This window comes from Clupea harengus, unplaced genomic scaffold, assembly GCF_900700415.2.
Source record: "Clupea harengus unplaced genomic scaffold, Ch_v2.0.2, whole genome shotgun sequence".
Lineage (NCBI taxonomy): Eukaryota > Metazoa > Chordata > Actinopteri > Clupeiformes > Clupeidae > Clupea > Clupea harengus.
Window position 1 is genome coordinate 25,964 of NW_024879912.1, and position 25,604 is coordinate 51,567.

The 25,604-nt window shown below is 41.7% G+C and overlaps 2 protein-coding genes and 4 long non-coding RNA genes across 7 annotated transcripts; 1 reads left to right on the plus strand and 5 right to left on the minus strand.

Annotated features, from left to right (window-relative positions):
* The first annotated feature begins 1,124 nt into the window (after positions 1-1,124).
* LOC122130708 (TOG array regulator of axonemal microtubules protein 1-like) lies at positions 1,125-5,435 on the plus strand. The gene is made up of 6 exons (XM_042705433.1): positions 1,125-1,404; positions 1,951-2,056; positions 2,750-2,985; positions 3,244-3,402; positions 4,764-4,889; positions 5,035-5,435. The coding sequence occupies exons 1-6, from the start codon at positions 1,268-1,270 to the stop codon at positions 5,045-5,047; spliced, it is 777 nt and encodes a 258-aa protein (XP_042561367.1). The 5' UTR covers positions 1,125-1,267; the 3' UTR covers positions 5,048-5,435.
* Positions 5,436-8,313: 2,878 nt separating this feature from the next.
* LOC122130709 lies at positions 8,314-8,881 on the minus strand. 2 transcript variants are annotated; one of them, XR_006151946.1, is made up of 3 exons: positions 8,790-8,881; positions 8,608-8,671; positions 8,314-8,524 (listed from the first exon to the last, which is right to left on the minus strand). It is a non-coding gene; the product is annotated as an uncharacterized LOC122130709 (long non-coding RNA). The 2 variants fall into 2 exon arrangements; XR_006151945.1 differs by having other exon boundaries at positions 8,314-8,671.
* A 159-nt stretch (positions 8,882-9,040) lies between these two features.
* LOC122130707 (B-cell receptor CD22-like) lies at positions 9,041-11,965 on the minus strand. The gene is made up of 5 exons (XM_042705432.1): positions 11,817-11,965; positions 10,928-11,605; positions 10,195-10,536; positions 9,748-10,005; positions 9,041-9,551 (listed from the first exon to the last, which is right to left on the minus strand). Exons 2-5 carry the CDS (start codon positions 11,229-11,231, stop codon positions 9,106-9,108), a joined length of 1,350 nt encoding a protein of 449 aa, XP_042561366.1. The 5' UTR covers positions 11,232-11,605; positions 11,817-11,965; the 3' UTR covers positions 9,041-9,105.
* Positions 11,966-16,645: 4,680 nt separating this feature from the next.
* On the minus strand, positions 16,646-17,266 carry LOC122130711. Its single transcript, XR_006151948.1, has 3 exons — positions 17,185-17,266; positions 16,811-16,889; positions 16,646-16,689 (listed from the first exon to the last, which is right to left on the minus strand). It is a non-coding gene; the product is annotated as an uncharacterized LOC122130711 (long non-coding RNA).
* Positions 17,267-17,359: 93 nt separating this feature from the next.
* Positions 17,360-19,139, minus strand: LOC122130710. The gene is made up of 3 exons (XR_006151947.1): positions 18,788-19,139; positions 17,685-18,353; positions 17,360-17,451 (listed from the first exon to the last, which is right to left on the minus strand). It is a non-coding gene; the product is annotated as an uncharacterized LOC122130710 (long non-coding RNA).
* Positions 19,140-19,273: 134 nt separating this feature from the next.
* LOC122130712 lies at positions 19,274-21,000 on the minus strand. Its single transcript, XR_006151949.1, has 3 exons — positions 20,880-21,000; positions 20,231-20,308; positions 19,274-19,435 (listed from the first exon to the last, which is right to left on the minus strand). It is a non-coding gene; the product is annotated as an uncharacterized LOC122130712 (long non-coding RNA).
* Positions 21,001-25,604: the final 4,604 nt, after the last annotated feature.

Sequence of the window (25,604 nt, forward strand, 5' to 3'; positions counted from 1 at the left end):
ACTTTGGCCTAATCTGGCTGTCAATCACAATTTTGGGTTAGTGGTTACCATAGAAACATATGATTATGGTTCACACCGTTACTGATGAATGTATGTCTATGAGAAACTACATACTGGGAGTGAAACTGTTAAAAGTAGCTGTTGTAATACCCTCCACAAAGTGACCTTTTCCAGTTCAAAGTTGAAAAAGGTCAAAGGTCACGTTTGTGTGAGGGTTTGATAATGACCTTTGGAGTGTGGTTTCTGGTTACCATGGTTATAGTTTTAGTCCAATGTGGTTTTCAATCATAATTCTCTCAGTGATTACCATAAAGACCAACCACAAATCTTATGAAATACTGTTACTGTGTAATTTAAAGATTAGTAAACCTTAGATTACACATGCACTCATAGTGAGGCTGCCTATTAAGTATATTTTTACTCTTAAGGAAAGTTGTACTGTACTGCTGTACTCTGGTAGGAGGTGGTTGTGTGACTGTTACAGGCGGCATCCATGTTTGATGACATGTTCCCTTCTCCATCTCTGCAGTCACAGCATCAGCTGCTTCCTCTCCATCCTCATCTTCTGCCCGTGCCCCCACCAGACCGCAATCCCATGATGCCTTGCAGCACACTTGTGCGCCGCGTGAAGAAGGCCTTCATGGCCAGTGTGGCATCTGGCCAGCAGGAGGTGCTGCCCCCCATTTTCACCAACCAAGCAACTGGCGTTGGTCAGAAGGAGGCAGAGAAGATCAAGGCCAGCAGGACCCCGTTGGAGCGGCAAACTCTGCCCTTGCTCAGGACCCCATCTCTTCCCACCGCCCCCGCTGTCCCCACTCCTCCACAGACAATCAATTGCGGACAGTTCCGCAGTAGACTGCCCCGTCTCAAGAAGACAGTGTCACTCTGTACAGCTACTGCTGTGGAAGGTGAGTAGTGAAGAATGTTATACACGCACTCAAATAACCTCCACACAAACAGATTGTCTCATAGGTTTGCCTGGCCATTACCCATGAAAAGGATCTACACACTGACAGGTCAGAAGTAATAAACACATAGAGATTTACTAAATAGGAAATAAATATTTTACTGTTTTTGATATAAACTTGGAAACATATTTCAGCCTACATAAACTAAACATCAGGACAGTTAAAAACAACACAGTCTGTCAAGGCAGTGTAGACAGGACGTCAGACAGACAAATGTGACCTTTGACCTCCCAGAGCAAAAGTCCGTTGAGGCCCTGTCAGGGAGGAATAAGGGAGCAAGGGAGCTGAAGGAGGTGAAGATGAAAGTGAGAGGGAAGAGGCAGGCGAGGCAGAGCCAGAAGGTCAAGGAGCTCCCAGAGCTGGCCAAACTACCCCCCCTGCCCTGCCCAGAGCAGGCCCTCCTGCAGGCCTTCAGGTTGCTCAGCATCGATGACTGGTAGGAGTTTAGCTAAGACAAGCTAGGCTAGGCTAGGCTAGCATATTTACTTTAGATCAACTATGGGTTTTTAGCTAAGATAGGCTACACTAACGTATTTGCTTTGGGCAAATGGTGGTTCTTTAACAAAGACTAGATGGATTAGGCTTTAATGAAGAAAGATGTTTCAATAAGAGAAGCTATTCTAACACGTTTACCTTGGGCGAGTGGTACCGTGTTGCTAGGCTTTATTAACCTTTTACCTTTGATGGTGGGCCTTTCGCGAAGATGAACTACTTAAGACTACTCTAGCATATTTACCTTGGATAAATGGTGGGTCCTTAGCTAAAAATATAGGCTTTTATCGAGAGAGAAAAGGCTAGGCTATGCTAACATATTTAACTTGGTTGAATGGTAAGTCTTTAGCTAAGATAGTCTAGGCTATGCTAAAACAGTTATCTTTAATGAGTTCTGGCCTTCACATTTTTGAGCTTAGCAGTATATATACTACCCAAGCCCCTTCATCCCAAAGTACCTCAGAGTTGATTGATGTTGGTGTTGCTGCAGGGAGAAGAAGATCGAGGGCCTGACCTCCATCAGGTCTCTGTCTCAGCACCATGCTGAGCTGCTGCTGCCCAGACTGCATGACCTGTGTCTGGCTGTCACTGAAGAGGTGAGACGCTCCCTGCTGGAAAACATGCTAGACCCGCATGCTGCATATTACTCTGTTTCAGACAGGAGAAACTGTGTGCACTTAATGATGCTTTTTAGGGTTCAATGAGTTCAAAGTTCCCAATGCCACTACAATGAATAACAATAGTAGTCTATGACTCATTCAGCTTTGTGAACTAGGGTGACCAGACGTCCTCTTTTATCCGGCCATGTCCTCTTTTTGAAACCTAAAAAATGCGTCCGTCAGGGATTCCTGAAATGTACGGGATTTTGCCTTGTCGGATATTTGTGTTTCTCTGGGTCTTTCACAAACTAGTTTTTACGCCCTTACAAGTTTTGGAAAGGGTATCTCCCTTACGTTCCACCTTCTTGCGCGAGTTCTGACTGTAGACTGTCATTGGTCGACCACCCTCTCAGTGTTGCCAGATGCACGATAATTATCCTCTAAAGACAATCATTTTGAGCATTTGGTACGATAGTTGCATTGTTTACAACAGCACATGACATCTGCATGTGGAAAAGATGTCAAAAGGGGGCGGGGTCATCTGTATGCTATACACTACCACGCCCCCTCCCCGGCGACAAAGTGTCCTCTTTTTCACAAACTCAAATATGGTCACCCTATGTGAACATCATGAGAACAGAGTTGTAACTAACTTATATTCATTGCGCTTTCCCCCTTCATCCCACCAAGGTAAAGAACCTGCGCTCCATGGTGTCCCGCACTGCCATAGTGACCCTGGCCCACCTGTATGCTCATCTGGGGCGAGGCATGGATGCGGAGGTAGAGGGCACCACCCGGGCGCTGCTGCAGAAGGCAGGAGAGGCCAGCGGCTTCATCAGGGATGATGTGGAGCTGGCGCTGGGGTACATGGTGGTCAATGTAACACCCTCACGCAGCATGAACGCTCTCATCAACACAGGAGTCAGGTGAGAAGTAGAGATATAAAATTAGGTTCATCCGTCACCCCTGGGGCTCTTTCTCCCCTTGTTCACTGTTAACCCTTCTCTCCAGCTTCCCTCCTTATTTACTGGTTCTCTGTCTCAAGAGGTTTTTTATCTTACCTGTCTCTCTGGATGTCTGTCTCACCCGTTTCTCTGTCTCACCTTGTTCTGTGGTTATCTGTCTTTTCCAACCTCTGTCTCCATGTTTCTCTTGTTTTGTTTCTTTGGTTCTCTGCTTTTCAGGCACCGTAATACAGCCGCGAGGAAGAGCACTGCTCAGCACCTGGGGAGACTGGCAGAGGTCATGGGGTCGTCCCATCTCCTGTCTGGCAAAAACAAACTAACTGAACGCTTCATCCATGCCATCAGCTGCCTGGCCGTTGATTGTGCACTGGAAGTCAGGTGAGAGCATGACTTCCTTTTTCTAAATAACAAACCAATCAGCTCTTTGAATTAAAAATATAATGATATACATTATCTATTATGAGGAATCCCAACCTAATCTCCTGTCATACAGCAATACTGAATGGAATAACGTATCTGTCAGTGTATAGGTTTGTCTTTACCACTGTTAATTTTTTTTGGAAGAATTAGTGGATGAAATGTTCTGAAAATATTTGTTCTGCACAGTGCATACATTTTTCTCCATATCCTCATTGAAAATGAATGAGTGTTAATGTCCTAACTCTAAATGAGTGAGTGTAAATGGTCTCATTATAAATGAATGAGTTTTAATCAGTGGCGTAGCGTGGGGTGTGCGGGGTGTGCGGACCGCACAGGGCGGCCAATTGAATGGGCGCGGCCAATACTATAATTGTATTACTTTCTTGTGATTTTTTTATTTTAAATTTTTTGATAATAGTTGTTTTCCCAAATGGCCGAATTTAGAATATGGTGCTGGTATAAGGTTTTGTAGTGGCGCGGTCTCCCTAGCAAAGTGTTAGTTCGACAGTTTGTAAACAATCTCCCACGACCTGCGCGTGTGAACATCTTGGTGGAACGTCTTTGTGTTTAATGCCAAAGTTTACTTACTGGACTGCACTCTGCAACATTTTCAAGCAGGGTATCCTAAGTTTTAGAAGAACATTATACACATAGATGTGTCTACTGGTTGTTTTCATATTTCATATCAGCACTCTTTACACACACATAGGTAAGGTAATACATGCGCTGAACTTTTCGTGTTAATATGAGTCAATATGAACTCATGAATATGAACTCGTTCATACAAAGTTGCACAGGCACCCTGAGGGTTTCTACCTTTTCCCATTATAATTGTATAAGTTAAATCAAGGAGACTATAACATCAGCTAGATAACTAGCTATCATTTTATGTAAATTGAACTCTTCCATTTAAATTTCGTTGAGGGGGAGGGGGCGGGGTCATCTGCATATGAAAAAGATGTCAAAACTTCCTCGCGGGGGGAGGGGGCGGGGTCATCTGTATGCTACATATGCTTATTTTTCGAACTGTATATACATTTAAAGTAGAACATTCAAGGTTTCTGGGGATGTTCTGTTTATGACGCTAGGACAAAAACTCGCGGAGCTTCAAAGGCATATTGACAACAATAACAAAAATTCGCACCAGTAGGAAATCCTCCTTGAAGGGGGGGGGGGGGGGGGGGGCGAATTTGGCTACCGCACAGGGCGGCCAAAACCCCCGCTACGCCACTGGTTTTAATGTTCTAATTCTAAATGAGTGGCTGTTGATGTCCTCATGGTAAATGAAAGGGGGATGATGTGCTTTGTGTCTGAAACAGGACCCATGCCCATAATACTCTGGCCTTTCTGGCCTCCCACCCCAACCTCATCAAGATGGTGGAGAGGTTTGTCCCACAGAGAGACCACATCACCATCAAGAACATTATTAACAAAGGCCAGTGCAGGTAGGTTTGATATGTCAGTGGATACCTAAAACTCTAAAACATTCAGCCATCAGTGTGAAAAAATGAACTATCTCTATTTATTATTGTTTAACCTGAAAACATACTGGAGAAAATATCTTGGTTATATGTTTTTTTTCGTTTGCAGAAATTTGAATTGAAGTGAATCCAAACTCACATCTCTGTAGACACAACATATCCATTCAACACTGGCAGCAGTTATAGCATTGCTCTCTCAGAGGGCATGAGCCAGCAACAGGCAGATAGAGAGGTTCAGCCGCGCCCCGTTGGTCCTCCGGGTGTTGAACTGGAACTGTTGAAGAGGGCAAAGGTCAAGATGGCTAGGGTCAGGAAGACAAGGCCAACCAGCACGAAGAATGCGCTCAGCTTCTCTACGACGGGATCGCTCTGAAAACAAATAACAAACACTCCCACTCTTTCACCCTGACCTCACTGGTGACACAAAGGTTGATCGGCATTGCTTATAAATTATCTTTTTATTGCAATAAATATAACATGAATCCCAGTCATTTGTCAAACAACAAAAATGACAACAATGTGTTAAAAATCTGTTAAATAATAAAATAAGTAAAATAATAGTAAAGTAAAATAAGAGCCAAGCACCCACATTCCAGTACACACAGACAGGCTCATCCTTTAGGCCTGAAACCTAGCAAAATAGCAGTTCAAAGTGATCTTCCTTTCTCTCAAGTCAGCTAATGTCCTTAAAATGATAAAATATCTAATAAAAAGATATTAGTTGATGTTATTTAATCTCGGTTGATAAATCTTCACACTGGGACCTTACTCTCTATGCAGAAGCGCCCCCTAGTGGTCCCCTCAGTCACTCTGAGCTGATAACATAATTATTCGGTGTATGTAGCAACAAAAATAAAAAACATTTAACCATAAACAGTTTGATAATCAATTAAGCACTAATACTGCCACAAGTACCTGTAATATCAAATGCCTGTGTCCACCAGTTCACTAGAAAAACCTGGTTACTCGGAACAGGATATGCCCATAACACTCTGCCCTTTCTGGCCTCCCACCCCAACCTCATCAAGATGGTGGAGAAGTTTGTCCCACAGAGAGACCACATCAGCAGACCACACCTGACTCCACTCTCCTCGTCAGCCACAGTTTTTAAGCCACACCAGGACTGACAGTCATCGCCAGATTATCATGTCAGTTGCCGGATTCTCGTTGGTTTGCTATTTCTGGATTATTGCTGTCTTCAACCCAAGCCTGTTCTCGACCCAAAACTGTGTCTGGACTTTGAATCTTGCCTAGCGTTTTGGAAAACTTTGCTCTGTCTTGCCTATCTGTTGCCAACCTTTTCCTGTTCAGCCACGTGAGTCAAGCCAAGACCCTTTTGTACTGCTGCCTGTATTCTCTCTGCCTACCTGTGTACCGAGCTCTCTGCTTGTTTTTTGGAACTTGAATTTTTGCCTGAACCTTGCCTGTACCTAACTCTGTCTACCTGTGTATTGACCCTTGCCTGACTAGCGACCTTGGATTTTTGCTTGAACCTTGCCTATACCTCAGCTGTGATCTTTGGATATCTTGAGTACCCTTTTTGACTCTGTTGCCCACTGGGTTTCTTGCCCGACTGTCTCTTGTCAATACACTTTGTAACAGACATAACCCAGACATAATCAGGTACACAGGTGATATCATCCATTTTGTTGGAATTTACAGCTTTGCAAAAACTGTCAGGACTGAAGTACCTTTCCTAAGCGCCAATCATGGCTGCCACTTAGATATGTCTAGATCATTTAACTGAGTTATGAACCTTCCTTAAGCAAAAAAGTAAGCAATGAGTTTGAAGGTAGTGTATTAAATCAACGGTTAACCACAGTTTCTTTTAATATTAGGCAACGGTTGAAAAAGTGGAAGAATATTATTGAAATTTTATTTTCATCAAAAAAAGGTAACATTCAATTAGGTAGTCATCAAGGAATGATGGCACGTCTATTTGGGGTCTCAAAATCCTTTCCCAATGTAAGGCTGTGAAAATGAATCTGGCTTCAACATTGACGGGTAAAAGACAGAAGGACACCCCTTATACAATAGGTGCACAGCAGGAGGGAGGAGATGAGGAGAAACTCAGGGTTTGTTAAAGAAAACCAGCGAGCACGTTAGATTCACCACAGTAGTCATAGTCACCATAGGATATCAGACGTAAGACACGGTGCCAATCATAAGTGACAATAACTAGCACTGGCTGCAAATACATTATTGAATACCTCAAATTACCTTTACATTTTTCTAAAATAACAAATCTATGCAAAACATTTTTGCATTTTATGGTTAACTTAAGTAGTTCACACCATGTTTTACTTAGTGACGTAAAATTACTGTTGGCTTAAGATGTTTTGGAGAAGTTGAGGCAAGGATAGAAACATTATTGTGCGTAGTTGTGAGTAAAATAGGCTAATAAGCTAATAGGATACTAATGAAAAGCCAAAGGTCCCACAAGAAATGTTGGCATTCATTTTCAATGCACTTCTAGTCACATCTTCAATAACTTGGGTCCTGATTCTGGTGGCCATTACTCGACTGAGTTTAAGCAACCTCTGTTAGTCCTTTATGCTCAAGTTCTGCAGTGCCGACTGCACTGTAGATGACAGTGTACTCTTCAGGCCTGAGGAAACAAACACATGCAGGTATCATTAATGCAATAAAGAGAAAGGTGCATATTTAATGGTGTTTTTTAGTTTTTAGTTTTTTTTATCGCATGAACATCTCACCGACTGGCAGCGCTTGGTCTGATGCGTATCGAGCGTGCTTCCTGTGTGTCGAAGGCACTGAACTGGATGCTGGCATATTGTCACATTTTCAATGCGCTTCAAGTCACATTTTCAATGCACTTCTAGTCACATTTTCAGTGCACTGCACTTCTAGGCACATTTTCAATGCATTTCTAGTCACATCTTCAATAACTTGGGTCCTGATTCTGGTCTTGGAAGTATAATATTGTTGTGACAAGTTGAAAGGAATGGCAATGTTTTTGTAACTCAGAGCTCCCCTTACTGGCGGTCCACAGCATTACATAAACAGTCCTGATCAACTCAATGGATCTGTTGCACCACCAAAAAACAATACTCATCAATTTATGTCTTCTCACCAATTAACCAATTCCAGTGCACCACCAAGAACCTGCCTATTCTAAACCATCTCCAGTCCAGTCCAGTTCATCAAGGAAAGAATCCATTAAAGTGATGCACTGACAGTAGCTTTTGCTCATCCTCTGTGGCCATCACTCGGCTGAGTTTAAGCAACCTCTGTTAGTCCTTTATGGTCAAGTTCTGCAGTGCCGACTGCACTGTAGATGACAGTGTACTCTTCAGGCCTGAGGAAACAAACACATGCAGGTATCATTAATGCAATAAAGAGAAAAGTGCATATTCAATGGTGTTTTTTCTTTTAGTTTTTTTAATCGTATGAACATCTCACCGACTGGCAGCGCTTGGTCTGATGCGTATCGAGTGTGCTTCCTGTGTGTCGAAGGCATTGAAGTGGATGCTGGCATACTCAACATCAGCATCATCATCATCATCTACATTCTCTCTCTTGGCAACGTCAGATGTCACAGCCATGGCAGAGATATTGGCATAAACAGGAGCTGCATCCGCCTAGTGGTTTGAGAGAGCAGTTGATGTAAGGAATGGAAATATTGTATTGTAATATTGCTGTCACTAATATGGCCTTAACACACTTGTGTTTTATTTTCTGCGCTCATGTCGTCTTCATTGGATTCGCTGTTTCTCTCCCAGGACATGCTGCAACATAAATGTTTCGCACCATTATTCACACATATTGCACATGTAAGCAAACTAGCAATAACTAAGCAGGCTCTTATGAATTCATGGAGCCTTGTATGTTCACAGGGAACTTTACCTCAGCAAAAGTCCCAAAGTCAAAATGACAGCCAGAATAATGGCTCCAATGCCTACAAGCCTCTTTATGTTTAGTCCTCCTTAGTGCAAAGAGACAGCAGAAATAGTGTTGGGATACTGATGTACACAATGAGTCATGTGGTTAATTTAAATGTTTTCCATTTTCAACGCACTTCACTTAAAGGTATGGACAACGATTCCAATGTAATACATTATTGGTCAAATCCCCTGAAGTGCTCCTCACGGTCCTCTAGTGGTCCATTCTGTGTGTGCGCTTAAAAAATGGCTGTCTTTGTAAACGGGGGATAAACAAAGTGTCATGGACCAAGCCATACTCTATTCCAACTAATAAACACACTGCTCTCAGGAGCACGGAAGGGAAGGGTGTAATTTGATTCGCTGTCGACCTCAAATATCAACAACCTATCACCAGAATCACAGACCACACCTAACACAAAACAAGAAAGATAATTTCCCCCCCCAAAAAACAAGGTACCTGCAAAGTCGACCTCAGTAACAGATGAGTTCTGAGAACCAATTTCATTGTGTGCCTCGCAGTGGTACAGCCCCTCGTCACTTGAGGTCAAAGTCAGGTTCAATTCCTCAGCCACCATTTTTAGAACACTTTCAGGTCCCCTTATCTTGTACCAAGTGTAAGTGTGTGCCGGTGGGTTGGCTTGACTTCTGCAGGAGAGAACCACTGATTGGCCCTCTTCCACTTCACCAGAGGGACTCACAGACACTGAAGTGTTCCTTGGGTGGTCTTTCAAAAAAAAAAAAACAGGTGCAATCAAAACAAATGATTGTAAAAAAACAACTAAACAACAACAAAATGTGAAAAACGACAGAAACAAACATCAAATTATAAATCATGTAGAGGATATTTTAGGAAATGGTAAATGTCGAAGGTGCCTTATTTGTTGTTTCTGTTGCAGATCACTTGAAACAGATCTACTTACATCTGACACTGAGAGTGACAGCTGCAGAAGGAGAACCCATTTGTCCTCTCACTGCACAGGTGTAGAGACCTGAGTCACTACTGTTCACTGGATCCAGGTACAGATGATTGTTGTCGGTGGTGTGTACGGTAGTCACTGGTTGTGAATTCTTGTACCAGATGAAGGTGGGGTTGTTACTCAGAATGCAGGTGGTGCTGCAGGTTAGTGTCACTCTCTCTCCCTCTGTCACTACAGCTGGGGTCACATGCACTCGCAGGCCTGGGGAAGTAAGAGTCAATCTGGATTATTTGACTGTCACCCAGCCTGGCTTGGTAAATATAAACAAGCTGTAAACTAAATGCTACTTGTGACTGAAATTTTGACTGCTGCTCAAAACAATCAATCAATCAATCAATACAAACGAAAGGGTTCATTTTAAAATGTAATAAGATAAACTTTGTATATTACTTGTGATTGAAAGCGTGACTCCAGGTTTTCTGATGAATTTCTGTCCTTTATCCGTCTCAAACCTAAAGCAGTATTCCCTAGCGTCTTCCTCAGTCAGATCTCTCAGTCTCAGTGTGTGGTCACTGTTATTCCTCGTGTACTCCACACGCCTTTCATATGTGTGGTCCAGACTCAGGTCCTCAGGCTCTGTGTTTGATTGTTGCTCATAAAACCAGAATTGGCTTGTGGGCGTGTGGCCTGCTGGGTGTTTGTAACTGCAGCTGATGTCCACTGAGGACCCCTTCAAAGCACAGATGGCCTCAGAGGAATAGGTCACATCCCAGCACTCCTTACCAAGGATGCCTGAAAGAGACGTGTTATTTCAGAAGGGCGCCGAGTCCATAAACTCATAACAGAACAGAACTAACACTAACAGTCATAACCATAGTTATAACAATGGTTATAAGAAAGTTGTTTGTCATAAATATTTTTTTTGTAAGTGTAATGAAATCACAATTCACCTGGCATTTCAAATCGGTATAACAACAATAACAAAAACAACATCAATTATAATAACAACAATAATGATAATGATGACAATATTCTTATTATAAATATTTTAATAATAAATAAATGCCACATATTAGGTAGATCTGTATAATACAGAATGTTAATATGTATGCAAATGCATATATATTGTACTCATCTCATATTCTACTTTTAGAAAATATGTTTTTTGTTTTCTTTTACTCACACACAGCTGTAGAGCGATGATTTTCAAAGCCCTTTATAGTACAAGAGTAATTTCCTTTATAGTAATTATATGAAGTGTAAATGTCGATGTCAGGCCCATGTTCATTCCGTAGAAGTTGACCATTTCTGTACCAGTAGTAATAAAGCGGAGAGGTCCCTCTGCAAGAGGTGCTGCATGTCGCTTTTATCCGATATCCTGTCACTGTATCTGGATCTACCGTCACCTGCAGGTCTACAGCGAGAGTAGAACATATAATATGTCCTGTAACACAGGTTTCATTCTTACAGTCATAACATGACAACATGGCTGTACACCCTTACTCTGTGAAACATGTATAATCACCTGTGACCGATAGTCTGATTCCTGTTTTGGCTTTTATCCAATCTGAGGAGGTTGTTTTAAAAGTGTACAAATACACTCCTGAGTCACTGTCTCTCAGATCCTTTATTGTCAGGCTGCAGTTAGATGAGGTGGTCTCCAGTCGGCCTCTGAACCGAGGGTCCAAACTCAGGGGCTCTGGCTCTCCACTGGAGGGGCTTTCTTTGTACCAGTGTCCTCCTTCGAACTGATGACCCCCAGGGTATTTGTAATAGCAGGACATGACCACTGATGACCCCTTTAAGCCACAGATTGGCTCACTGCTGTAGGTCACACCCCAGCACTCTGGACCCGAAACACCTGCAGTGCCATCCGATTACATTGACAAGACAAAATGTCTCTCAATTCCTACAACAGTAGTAGCAGTCATTCCTCAGATTAAGCAAAACTGCTGATTTATAATCATAATTTACCAGTATATAGTATATATCCTCCACTTGCTATGTCTCTATTTCAAAACTACTCTATTCCACAATTTCAAAATCAAACGGCAACAAAGAAACACACTCACACACTGCAGAGGATGTTAGTCGGTTGCCAGCAGCTCTGACTTCACACCAGTAACTACCCTGACTCTCAGAGCCACCAGCTGAGTCTAAGACTATGGAAGCCTCATCAGTGTACTTTAGATGTTTTCCATTCCTGTACCATGTGTAGTAAGCCTTAGGACCCAGGGTACATTTATCCACCTTTGTGTGACTGATGTAGGATCCACCTTCAGTTCAGCATCTGAGGGGAAGGCATGCACAACTGTGAATAACTGTTGCTGTTAATCATTCATGTTACATACAGTACATGTTACAATCAACATAATCATAATCATGTTAATCATAACCAATGAGACCACGAGAGCAATTCCCGGCGATCCATGAATCCATGCTGTTGTTTCCCTGTGTGGTGACGCCAATGCTTTAAATCCGAAGTAGTAAACGCCGGCGTCACTTTCTGTCAGAGTAGTCATATGAAGATCACAGGAGGTGTCAGAATAAGGGATCCAGACTCGGTCTCTGTACTCTGGCTCCCATCTCAGATCCTTCGGATCACCATTAGAGACGTTGACTTTGTACCAGTGGCCTTCTCGGATGCCATAAGGTCCAGGGTAGTAAGAGCAGGGAAGGACCACTGAGAACCCCTTCAAAGCACAGACACTCTTCGAGGGGTAAGACACCCTGTAAGGGGCCTGACTCCAAACCCCTGAGATAAGAGGGGGTCATGAGAGAAAATATTTTATCAGGCAGAGACATGTGTCTCAAAAATGTTTTCTATTGTCCCTTTTTGTTGCATTATTTCAGCATGGTCACACAAATATAGCTGTAAGAAGTACAATGAGGGGCTAGTAACTCAATCAGTGCATCAATCTTAGCTTTGGAAAAACTGTAAAATAGACTAAGAGAAGATTTTCAACCGCATTAGCTCAGAAATATCAAAATATTAAAAGATCAGTCAAAAGTAAAAATATAAAATTGAGGGAACTCAAGTTATCCATTGCAACCATAAAATCAGGATTAAAATCTTTCATACCATAGAAGAATATAATACATCCCAGGGAGAAGACTTGCATGATAGCTGGTCCACAAATGATTGTTAAACCTTCAAATATTAAAAAAAAGTACAACCCACGACTGTGCAAAGGCAAGTATCGCATGCAATCGCCAAAAAACACTCTGGATTTTAAAGTGTGCATCCACCAGCAGCAAAGGAACCACTTCTGCTTTCTGAGGCTGCACAGACACTGGGCTGATGCCAAGTGTGAAGATTAGAAGTTGTGGTTGAAGCCGACGAGGGTGGAGCTGAAGACACTGAGAAAGAGCGAAACTAAACGAGGTGACGAGGGCGGGAGGTGACAAGGGCGGGAGGTGTTACACTTTGTGTGCAAAACACAGACACGCAGCAGCCTCGTCAGTTCCACAGGCCATCCAGCCAGGGGTGAAAACTAATAAGGGACAGAATTAAGGGGCCTGACGCTTGCCTTGTTTTTACATTCAGACTTCAACTGCTTTCTCTAATGGTAGTAAGCTGTTTTCCTACATACTTTCATACATACAGACATATGGATAAATATATGCATACGTAGCCACATATATACTAAATTATTACATCTAGAGCCATCAGACAAAAGGTCGGCACACATATGCACATACTGTATATGCTCAAAACCATACATGCTTACATATATACCTACAGACAGACATTCACCACGTACATACAGTACATGCATACATACACTATATAACAGGCCCTCTTAAAAATGTAGGGGCTTGTAGACGTCCCATATTTCTCTGCATAGAGGGTGTGTACCCTAGCAGGGTGTATTCCAGTGTGAAAACACAGAAAGAAAGAAATACGCTGTGTGCATAAAGGTGTCAATGCTGAGCCTACAGCCACTTGCTGACAGACATGTCAGCTATTTTTAGGGCCAACGGAAACTGCTGTGTCATTAGTAGGGGTGAAAACTGTTAACTTTCAGATAGGATGAACTGAAAATGCAAAACTAGACTGAGTCTAGCGTTCTTCCTCTCTTGATATGAGTCACTTGGGTGACTTGGGTGCGCTCTGGTTGCAGTTTGTCTTCCAGTAAAAAAACAAATTGTGTTCTTCCTGTTGCTCTCCAGATACAGGGTGCAGCCACGTGTTGACTGATTGTTTTATTTACTCCTATTGTGTCTAAATTGATGGTCACAGGAAGTGAGTTTATGCATTATAGACGAGGCAAAATGCTTTCTGCAGGACGCTTTGCATCTCCTTATCTTCCTCTAAATACATTGGTAGATTTAGAAATTTGACATATTATTGGTCAGTTAATCCAGGTATTAAGTAAGCATGCATACACATAGGTGTTTACATTGAACCAGCCTGATGGACACTAAGCAAATAGTGCATGGAGAATTGGGAATGTTGGACTAAGCAAGATTTGCAAAAAGGTCATTGCCCTCATAGGAAGCTTTATTTTACAACACAAGACTGATCCAATCACAGTTCTTTACCTCATGGAGGTTTAAGTGAAGTGTGAACCCTGTCCTCTCCCCTAGTGGATGATCTGAGTATTGCATGGATAGTCCAGATTCGGCCCTTTCCAGTGGAGACTGAAGGTATTGCAAGGGTAGTTTTAGCCTCATTGTATCTGATCTCAGTGAATCCTTTAAAGATAGAAGTATACACATAACATGCCTTACTCACACCTTACTCACACATAAAGGTAGTCCTGTGTTAATTATATCTACAATCTCTACTGAGCTTGCCTGTCATATAATGGCACTCACCACTAAAATATACAATTCAACATTTTATTTTAATTTTTCATTGTTTCACTCACAGCAAGTCATTATATAGGTTTCTGCGTATAACAGACGATCTCTGTAAAACAACTTACATATTTCAGGTTTTCTGAGGGAAACACGCCTATGCAAAATGTTGAGCCTCTCCCCAAAACTACCAGGTTCATCAAGTTTCTTCTTGGACATTGTGATTCAACACAATCCTTAACTGAGAACAAACAGACCTATTGCAATGAAGGCCTCTTTCACCGCTAAGATACTGAATGTCTCTTATGCATTTATTGCAAACACAGCGTGCTAAGTAAACATACAAGTCAACAACAAAAACAACATACCATAATATTATGTTATATATATGTATTTTTTAATAAATTCACTAGTTTCATAATAATGAAATACACACACACAAGCAAAATCTATCATAATTATAGTTAATTACATAAAAGAATATAACACCATATTAATAATCTGCATCACATTTGTATTTCAACAAGTACACAAATGTGGCATTAAACATCAGCATCAGCTCCTCTTTATCATTGCTTTCAAATTATACGTTTGTTTAACTTATTTCCATACAATAGCAACTTATGTGATACTTGCTATGTATTTATCAGATAGGAATGTATTTTGTGTATGACAGCTGAACTACATAAAGCCAACAAGAAGCATTGCAAATAAGTAAAATATAACTCAAGCATAAGGCAAAATGAATGAAATTGAGAAATTACTAAAAAGTGTGTTCCTGTATCTCAAGAGCAAGAGATCAAGATGACAACACCAAGGTCATGTGGTACCCAGGGAACACATACTGTAGGCTGGTGAAAAATTATATTTGTACAATACTGAAAGGGGGTTGGATAAAGCAAGTAAATGGCTCTTGTCATTCATCTTCAAATCTAAATTAACTCACACCTGTGATGGTACAAGTCACCCCTGTCTCCATGCTGTTGATGCCACTCACTGCTGATATCCTCAAACTGAGTTAAGACATTCTGTGGTCTCTTGTGTTCAGCTTCTGGTTTGTTGACGGCGCTGTAGATCACAGTTTCATCCTCAGTTCTGTAAGGGAGCATAATTATGATAGAACATGATTATGATACATTTTTCCTTCAGGCATTTTCATTACTTGGTGCATATAAGTTTGCCTCTAGGACCCTTTAGAATGATTTTCACTGTCAAATATGTGTCCATTGACATGAAGTGACATGATGAGAAAGTAGCCTTAGCTTTGTAGCTGTGCAAGCCTTCAATGTGTTACGGCCGGCTCGTGGGACCGCAACATAAAAAAAGGAAAACGTGTCTAGGGGTTTGATGTATGTATGGATGAGTGTTAGTGGTGTGCGTGTGGACAGGAATGGAGTGTGTGTGTGCGTCAATAAGAGGAGTGTAGAGGATGAGGTGAGCTGAGAGAGAGAGAGAGCCACAGGTGTCCACAGTGTTATTATATCACACACCTCCCCAGGTAATCAGTCAATCATCCTCCCCACCGCTGCCTGCAGCCCATGCATGGCCACTACAAAGTCTACAGGGGGCACAGGGGGGTCGTGACACGGTGAGAATTTACTGTTCTAGTTTGTCTAAAACTAGCAAGCTATCGAGGTAGCAGCAAACAGACTAGCATCACAAGCACCAAGAACAGCAGAGCCATCACCAATAGAAGCTACTTGGCTCACTACCTGGTGTATTTTGGTCACAAACATGTGGTGACACCATGCTGTGCCCGGAGTACACAGTGAACAGACTCAGTTACTCACTGATTGACAACACAGGAGGGACTGCGGAACTACACTGAAGTAGAATCAACATCCTCCTCCTTTTCCTGGACACTGACATACGAGATGTCATCTTGATCTCCTGAGTCCACTCTCTGTGCCTGGTCAGAGGTCATGGGCACTGCAGACAAGTCTTCATACACATCACTGGCGTCTTCCCCCTAGGGGTTTAGAGACACAGAAATAAAGACAGATGTTATTTAACAGTGGGTCAATAGTTTGAATGCACAACAGCAGAGGTTGCTGGACCTCTCTAACACAAACATTACACATACACACCTGCCCATCCCCCACTCTCCCACTGGTGCTCTTGGTGGATGCTCCTCTCCTACTTCTTTAAAACATAACAATAAAAAGACATATAGTGCAATGGGTTTAGAACATCACTGTAACTGGATGAGAGAAACTAATTTCAAAATGATTTTTTTTTTTTAATCCAACACTTAAACAATTACCTGCACACAAACACAAGCATCACTATGAGAGCCACTACTGGTATAATCCTCAAAGCTGCAAATGGCCCTACCGGCACACCTGCAGGAAATATGGACAAAACAAGATACATCAATTCTTGTGTCCCTACATTTAATACAAACACACATAAACACACATACAAACATACATTACAACATGCATACAAATATATTTTAGTATTCAATCAATTATCTTCTCATTAGAGTTGCATTTCTGGCAGATGTTAGCATAAGTTAAGAAATTTGCATAAGTGAGTTTACACAGGGCTGTGTGAATGCACAGATTACTGAGAGATAGTTGTTATTCAAACTTTTAAAGAATAATTCACATCCTTCATTTATCTATGACAACATACCTGCAAAAGTTGTATCAATTTCAAAGGACTTGTGACTGCCATATTCATTGTGTGCTACACAATAGTACAATCCACCATTTCCAGAGTCCAAAGGAAAGCTACTATTATTCCATGTGGCTATAAGAAAATAGTCACTTCCAGTCTTCTTGTACCAGGTGTAGTTGTGCACTGGTGGGTCGGCATCACTGCTGCAGGTCAGAGTCACTGAATCACCCTCCACTATGTTACCAGAGGGACTCAGTGATACTGACACATTCCTTGGAGCATCTGTATGAAGTAATTAGAAAATGATAAAAAAAAATAACAAACTACTTTTATCATTAATATGAACTGTGTTCCACAAGCAGACACATCTAGTCTAGTAAACAATAACAACTTCAGATTCCTTAATTATTTTGACTATCAGGTGCTAAATGTGAACTGATCTTTTCATTACCAGGAAACTGAAGTGCATAATCTGCTAACAGTAAACAGCAACTGATAGAATGTAGTTAACATACATCTCACAATGAGAGTCACTGCAGGTGATGGATGATCCTTGTCTCCACTTAAAGCACAGGAGTAATTGCCTGAATCCTTGCTGCTGACTGAATTGAGGATGAGAGTGTTATCTCTCATTGTGTGTTGGTTGGAAACAAGCTTTCTGTCCTGGTACCAGATGTAGGTGGGGTTGACATGTGCAGGACACGAGGGGTTGCAGGTCAGTGTCACACTCTGTCCCTCTGTCACTGCAGTAGGACTCATCACTACCTGCAGAGCTGAAGGGAACAGAACATTATTTCTCATCATCACCAACATGACTGTATACACATTAGAACCATGAACACAAATACTTACTAAAAACTGAGAGTGTGACCCCAGGACTTCCAGAGTACACCCAAACGGAAAGATTTGTTATAATCCTAAACTTATATTCTCCAGAGTCACTCTCTCTAAGACCTTCCATCTTCATGCTGCAGTCATTCTCTTTGTTTCCAAGGAACTTGACACGATCCTTATATTTCGTCTTCTTGCTTAAATCTTCCCATGTCCCTGGTTCATGCCAGAATGTTTCAGTCACTGTTGCATATTATTTGGATATGAGTAAGAGCAGCCCATAGTCACTGATGATCCCCTCATGGCACAGATACTCTGAGGAGTGTAGGTCACACTCCAGCAACCTAGAACACCTGAATCAGAAACAAGCCGTAATTTGGACCAACTCACCTACGAGAAGACTGGTTGGCCATCATCAGTTTTAACCTTTGGAATTTTAGGGTACCAGTATAATGGGGTGATGTCATGAGTGGAAAATGTCAAATCACTTTCAGCAATGAAATGTTTAGTTTTAAAATATAGTACAGTAAATACCCCTCACACTGCGTATCTGTCCTTACAAATGCAGCAGATGACTGATGCTATGTGTGTATTGGTCATGTAACCCAGTAGTGTCTTATTTACTCTTTATGGGGTTTCCATCTGTGGGTCCAAGTTTGAGCCAATGATGAAACCAATCAATGTAATAAGAGACTAGTCAGTCATTTCCATGGGTGTGTAGTCATAGTGCGGTGGTTATGATGATGAGATTATTATAAGTGACAAGGCCAGTTCAAACTGCACTTACACACTGAAGGTGAAGGATGATCCTCATGTCCTTTCAGAGCACAGGAGTAACTGCCTTTGTCTCTCTTACTCACTGAGGTTAGAGTCAGTGTGTTGCCACTGATTGTCGGTTGGCTGGTAACAGGTTTGTTCCAGATGTAGGTGGGGTTGACATGTGCAGGACATGGTTGGATGTGGTTGCAGGTCAGTGTCACCCTCTGTCTCTCTTTCACTGTAGTAGACTCATCACTACCTGCAGAGCTGAAGGGAACAGAACATTATTTCTCATCATCACCAACATGACTGTATACACATTAGAACCATGAACACACCTACTTACTGGAAACTGAGAGTGTGACCCCAGGACTTCCAGAGTACACTCCGCCGGGATCATTTGTTATAATCCTAAACAGATATTCTCCAGAGTCACTCTCTGTAAGACCTTCAATCCTCATGCTGCATTCATTCTGTTTGTTTCCAAGGAACTTGACACGATCCCTATATCTCGCCTTCTTGCTTAAATCTTCCCATGTCTCTTGTTCATGCCAGAATGGTTCAGTCACTGTTACTCTATCTGGATATGAGTAAGAGCAGCCCATAGTCACTGATGATCCCCTCATGGCACAGATACTCTGAAGAGTGTAGGTCACACTCCAGCAATCTAGAACACCTGAATCAGAAACAAGCCGTAATTTGGACCAACTCACCTACGAGAAGACTGGTTGCCCATCATCAGCTTTAACCTTTGAAACTATAGCTTACCAGTATGATGGGGTGATGTCATGAGTGGGAAAATGTAAAATCACATTCAGCCATGAAATGTTTAGTTTAAAATACACTACAGTAAATACCCCTCACACTGCGTATCTGTCTTTACAAATGCAGCAGATGACTGATGCTATGTGTGTATTGGTCACGCAACCGAGTATCGTCTTATTTACTCTTTATGGGGTTTCTATCTGTGGGTCTAAGTTTGAGCCAATGATGAAACCAACCAATGTAATAAGGCACTAGTCAGCCATTTCCATGGGTGTGTAGTCATAGTGGGGTGGTTATGATGATGAGATTATTATAAGTGACGAGGCCAGTTCAAACTGCACTTACACACTGAAGGTGGAGGATGATGTAATTACACCTTCAATCAGGTGCAGTGCAATTCTATGAGTAGCCTACTATAGAATTTGATAGTCAATCAATATAATGTGAAACTCGTGACCATATAGGTTTCTGCTCATTTAAGAACTTGCTAGATTGTCAGCCCAGCAGTGCAGTAATGTGTTTGGCGGGACAGTTTTCACAGAGCAACAACCACTGGCATGGACAAAAAACAGCACATGAATATGGGTTTGGTCAAAAAAAAAAGAAGACAGAATGAGGAAGTTCAAAGCGCACTGCATGAAGCTCATTATTTGTATCTGTTATGCTTGTAGAGTGCAGACAGAATAATATAAATATAGTAACAGACCTGGTAGAGACAGAAGGAATGCAACCAAACATGTGTTTCCTTCACAGAAGTGCATGTCTACGTCAACCTGCAATTATACTACACAAATACACATATGATGAATATAAAACAGTAGTATATAGTAACTGTATAGTATGGTATTGGTTATCGCACAGTCACAGAAAATACTTCTTCCCTATTTGCTGGTAGATATGTTATGTTCTGATAGATAGATCAGAACTCTACACCAACACTCTCATAACAACCATAGCAAAAGTATCACTTGGCTGATGGCAGCCTATCTTAAAGTAGTCTCCATTAGCCTACATTACATATGAGTTTACAATAGAGAGCAGTACCAAAACACACGCATCAGCAAACCCAGTGCACTTGGCAATAGAGCCGTCTTTCCAAAGAAAACAAGTACAACTTATGGCAACTCATAGCAACTCATAGCAACTCATAGCAACGCCAAGTCATTGATCTGACATACTGGACTGGTTCCTTTTCACAGTATTCAAGCTTATTTGCTGACTTGCAACATTTCATTTTAACTACAAATATGATATATCATACCATCGTATTTTTCATCTCATGATCATATCAAACTAAACTGTCAGCTTTTGCAGAATTAAACCCTATAAAGATAATTAGAACATTCTGTACTTACATGCTGAGAGAAGTCTTTGTTGTTCATCACACTGTTTCACCCTCAAATGACAGTTGGCTGAGAACTGCCTGGTTAAATATGTTGAGGGTTGTGGTTGACTCTGACACTCAGCTAAAAGCGTTTTGTGAAGATGCACTAACAGCCTCTGCTGTACTTCCCCCATTTATTTTAGCTGATGTCAACATAGCGGACAAGCTGCCGTCCCTCCACTCTGGCCTTGGCTCTGTAAATTGGAGACACAGTGGCTCCGAACTCAGAGCCATAAACAGTCCCAGCCAATCAACATGGTGCTTCAGGAACACGGAAGGGAGGGGTGTAATTTGATTGGCTTTTGAGATAAGATATCAACAGCCTTTTGTGAAACCGCAACCAAATCGCAGACTGCAACTTTAAAACTAAACAACATGCGGACACCATACCTGTTAAATCGACTTCTACCATTGCAGAGTTCTGGAACTCCACTTCTTCCTGTGCCTTCTAGTGGTGAAGTCCACCATCACCAGGGGCCTAAGACAGGTTCAGATGTGCCCCTGTCTCTCTAAGACAGATTCAGATGTGCCCCTGTGCCTCTAAGAATGGTTTCCTTTCCACTGTTCTTGTACCAGGTGCACATGGCTGGGTTGGCATCACTGCTGCAGGTCCGAGTCACTGAATCAGTCTGTACCATGTTGCCAGGGACTGAGCACAGCTGAGGTGTTCTTGGGTGAATCTGACTGAAGGTAAAAACAGAACAGAACTAGGAGATCCGTACTCACAGTATCAATATCACAGCTCAATTGCTCACTTGTAACATCCCATCTTAACTACCAATATGTATAATACCAACATATTTTTCATCTCATGATCATATCAAGCTAAACTGTCAGCCTTTGCAGAATGAAATACTCTGTACTTGTATGCTCCGAGAAGGCTTTGTTGTTTATCGCACTCTTCTACCCTCAAATGGCAGTACGCTGAGCACTACCTGATTAAATATGTGGTGTGAGAAGCTAAAGTTGCCACTGTAGAGCTAAATATAATGACTTCCCTTTCTCATTGGTTACCCTGCGTGGTTTAATGTTCAATATATACTGTGTGTGTCTAGTTTTTCAAGACTGACCTCAAGCTGTAGTGAAAAGCTTTTTTTCTATTCATGAACTTTCTGTAGACATGCAGATGTTGAGGGTTGTTCTCAACTCATATCATCATAAAACTAAAGCAATAGTGTAAAATAATGCAGAAAACTCAAAGAAAGTTGTTTCATTGTAGGAGAAAAAGATAAAAAAAAAAAACGTTTTTTTACCACACCTTTTGTCTATTTACTTTGAGCCATTTTGACAGATGTAGAATGGGAAATTGGAGTTAAAGGCCTCAGCTTGTTAACGTTGATGAACTGCCTTTGAGGTGAAACTCAATCACATCCATCACCAGACAAACCCTGTTTCCTCTACTGTGACCTTTGAACGACCGTTAGCATTTGTGTTGCAGGACTTTGGTGGTGACTGTGTGCTGAACACTGTGCTGGATCTGGAGAAGATGTCATCACCTCCGGTGAGCTCCACTGTCAGATGTCCCTGCTCACTAAAATAAGCAAACATTGTAGGGGTGCTTATCTATGAAACAAAATGGCTGCAACACCTGCCGTTTTTACATGACATATATGCCCAGCAACTTTTTGCAATTCTGGGACATAGTTTTGAACTCAGCTCTTTCTGAAATCTGTTCCAAGACCCCCACCCATTTCCCACTCATGTGCTCATAGGGACTGCATGGACAATGCATGGTATTATAAAGGTCTGGGCTGCCAGTGTCCCAGTGTATGCTTCTCTATGTGTGCAGGTCTGGGCTGCCAGTGTATGCTTCTCTATGTGTGCAGGTCTGGGCTGCCAGTATCCCAGTGTATGCTTCTCTATGTGTGCAGGTCTGTGTTGCCAGTGTCCCAGTGTATGCTTCTCTATGTGTGCAGGTCTGGGCTGCCAGTGTCCCAGTGTATGCTTCTCTATGTGTGCAGGTCTGTGCTGCCAGTGTCCCAGTGTATGCTTCTCTATGTGTGCAGGTTATTCCAGATATTGGATGAGTTACTATACGCTCCACCAGTGGGCCAGGAAGATGGTGTGCTCCAACTCACAGAGAGAGAGAGAGAGAGAGAGAGAGAGAGAGAGAGAGAGAGACCCCACTGGTTATATATAGGCCATAAAAAGCCCTTGTGCAAAAGTGTGTGTGTTAAAAGAGTAAATTAGGTCATAGTGGTGTCCCAAATTCAGTGTCATATGGAACACACTGCCTCTGGTGCCACGTGTGTGTTCATGTCACACTGCCTCTGTGTGTGTGTTCATGTCACACTGCCTCTGTGTGTGTGTTCATGTCACACTGCCTCTGGTGTCACGTGTGTGTTCATGTCACACTGCCTCTGGTGCCACATTTTGTCCTTAGATATTCAGAGTCTCGCCCAATTTGATAGCTGCTTTTGGATGTATTTGTCAGTGTCTTTTGCTTACCTTATAATTGTTAAATATAAGCCCTGTACACATTTATATTCATCAAATCTGTGACACCGTACCCAAACTAATAGTTTAAGAATAGTTCAGTAGCTTAATAGTATTACTAGTAAGTCTCTATGTGCTTTACTATATGTTGTGCCATGTCAACCAATGACAAAGTGTTAGTTTACCATAACTTTAAGAAGGTGAAGGAATCAGAATTTAAGGTTCAGAGTTAATAATGATATACCATAGTCCGTAATTCAATGCATCTTATATCTAGTTGTAATTGTGCTTTTATTTGGACTTAGGTTAGAATGTAAGCATTTCTGACTGAATATTCTGTAAGAGAGAGAGGTCGTCTGAGGGAGGTGTGAAAGGGTCAGCAAATGGCTCAGAGAAAAATTAATCCGGGTTCAGGCAAACTAGACTTCATGTGCATGGGGTCTGAGGCCTCATGAATACAGGGTGACGCCCCTTATACTCAGAGAGCATTTAACTGAGATCTTTCAATGGCTTATTAAAGATTCTTAGCTTGAGCTCTGTATGAGTGAACTTCTGTGTCTCTCTCCCTTGGTTGCGCACCATTTTACATTATTAAACCTGTTTCCTGAACTGATCATAACTCAGACTGAGTCTCCAATATATGGTATAACATTAAAGCTATCAAAGGACATGATTCGAATTTGACTGCCACATTTTCTGCATTATCTTAAAGGGGTGGCCTGTTGCCTTAAAGGGGTGGCCTATTGCCTTGTACCGTTGAGGAACGACACCACCAAGACAGTCCCTCTGAGACCACTCAAATTATATTTTCTACACCAATTATACTTAATGTGATAACTCCTCTTTATTCCTTTTCTTAGGTTCAGCATCTGTGGTCATCATAACCAACAACTAAATGCACAACATATAGAACAACAGCCAATTATGCGCAAAAAAGTGCTAAACATTCATCAATGAGAGCTAAAGTGGTGTCAGTCATCTTAACCCAAACATTGAACAAGGAACTGTTCAAACCAATCAACTTCGCCTTTCAGCACTTTGAAGTTTAAATGTTATCAGCTCTGAGTCACTGGTGACACCACTAGGGGGCGCTTCTGCATAGAGAGTAAGGTCCCAGTGTGAAGATTTATCAACTGAGATTAAATTACATCAACTAATATCTTTTTATTAGATATTTTATCATTTTAAGGACATTAGCTGTCTTGAGAGAAAGGAAGATCTCTTTGAACTGCTATGGTGCTTGGTTTCAGGCCTAAAGGATGAGCCTGTCTGTGTGTACTGGAATGTGGGTGCTTGGCTCTTATTTCACTAAACTATTTATTATTATATTATTTAACAGATTTGTAACAGATTGTTGTCATTTATGTTGTTTTTTTTTACAGTTTTATACATGTATACATTGGGACTCATGTAATATTTATTGCAATAAAAAGATCATTTATAAGCAATGGCGTGCAATCTTTGTGTCACCAGTGAGGTCAGGGTGAAAGAGTGGGAGCGTTTGTGATTTGTTTTCAGAGTGTTCCCGTCGTAGAGAAGCTGAGCGCATTCTTCGTGCTGGTTGGCCTTGTCTTCCTGACCCTAGCCGTGTTGACCTTTGCCCTCTTCAACAGTTCCAGTTCAACACCCGGAGGACCAACAGGGCGCGGCTGAACCTCTCTATCTGCCTTTTGCTGGCTCATGCCCTCTGAAAGAGCAATGCTATAACTGCTGCCAGTGTTCAATGAATATGTTGTGTCTACAGAGATGTGGGTGTTGATAGTGTTCCCACACCCAACCTTTCTGGGCTTGTCTAAAGTTCCTGTGTATTCTCCTTTTCTTTGTCTTTTCCTTGTAATCAATCATCATTCATTCATCTGGCCCTGATGTTAAATCACTTCAATTAAAATTTCTGCAAACAAACAAACAAACAAACAAAATATATAACCAAGATATTTTCTCCAGTATGTTTTTAGGTTAAACAGTAATATATAGAGATGGTTCATTTTTTCACACTGATGACTGAATGTAAAAGTATTTGGAGTTTGAGGTCTCCATCGACATATCAAACCTACCTGGACTGGCATTTGTTAATAATGTTCTTGATGGTGATGTGGTCTCTCTGTGGGACAAACCTCTCCACCATCTTGATGAGGTTGGGGTGGGAGGCCAGAAAGGCCAGAGTGTTATGGGCATGGGTCCTGTTTCAGACACAAAAGCACATCATCCCCTTTCATTTCCATTGAGGACACCAACACCCACTCATTTAGAATGAGAACAT

Excerpts from the sequence above, each read along its gene's own strand:
- LOC122130708 (XM_042705433.1), top strand. The coding sequence starts at position 1,268 with ATGAAAGTGAGAGGGAAGAGGCAGGCGAGGCAGAGCCAGAAGGTCAAG. Across the intron at positions 1,405-1,950 it reads TTGCTCAGCATCGATGACTG|GGAGAAGAAGATCGAGGGCC; the intron begins GTAGGAGTTTAG and ends GTGTTGCTGCAG. Across the intron at positions 2,986-3,243 it reads CTCATCAACACAGGAGTCAG|GCACCGTAATACAGCCGCGA; the intron begins GTGAGAAGTAGA and ends TCTGCTTTTCAG.
- LOC122130707 (XM_042705432.1), bottom strand. The coding sequence starts at position 11,231 with ATGTTGTCATGTTATGACTGTAAGAATGAAACCTGTGTTACAGGACAT. Across the intron at positions 10,006-10,194 it reads AGTCACGCTTTCAATCACAA|GCCTGCGAGTGCATGTGACC; the intron begins GTAATATACAAA and ends TTACTTCCCCAG. Across the intron at positions 9,552-9,747 it reads TGTCACTCTCAGTGTCAGAT|ACCACCCAAGGAACACTTCA; the intron begins GTAAGTAGATCT and ends TTTTTTTGAAAG.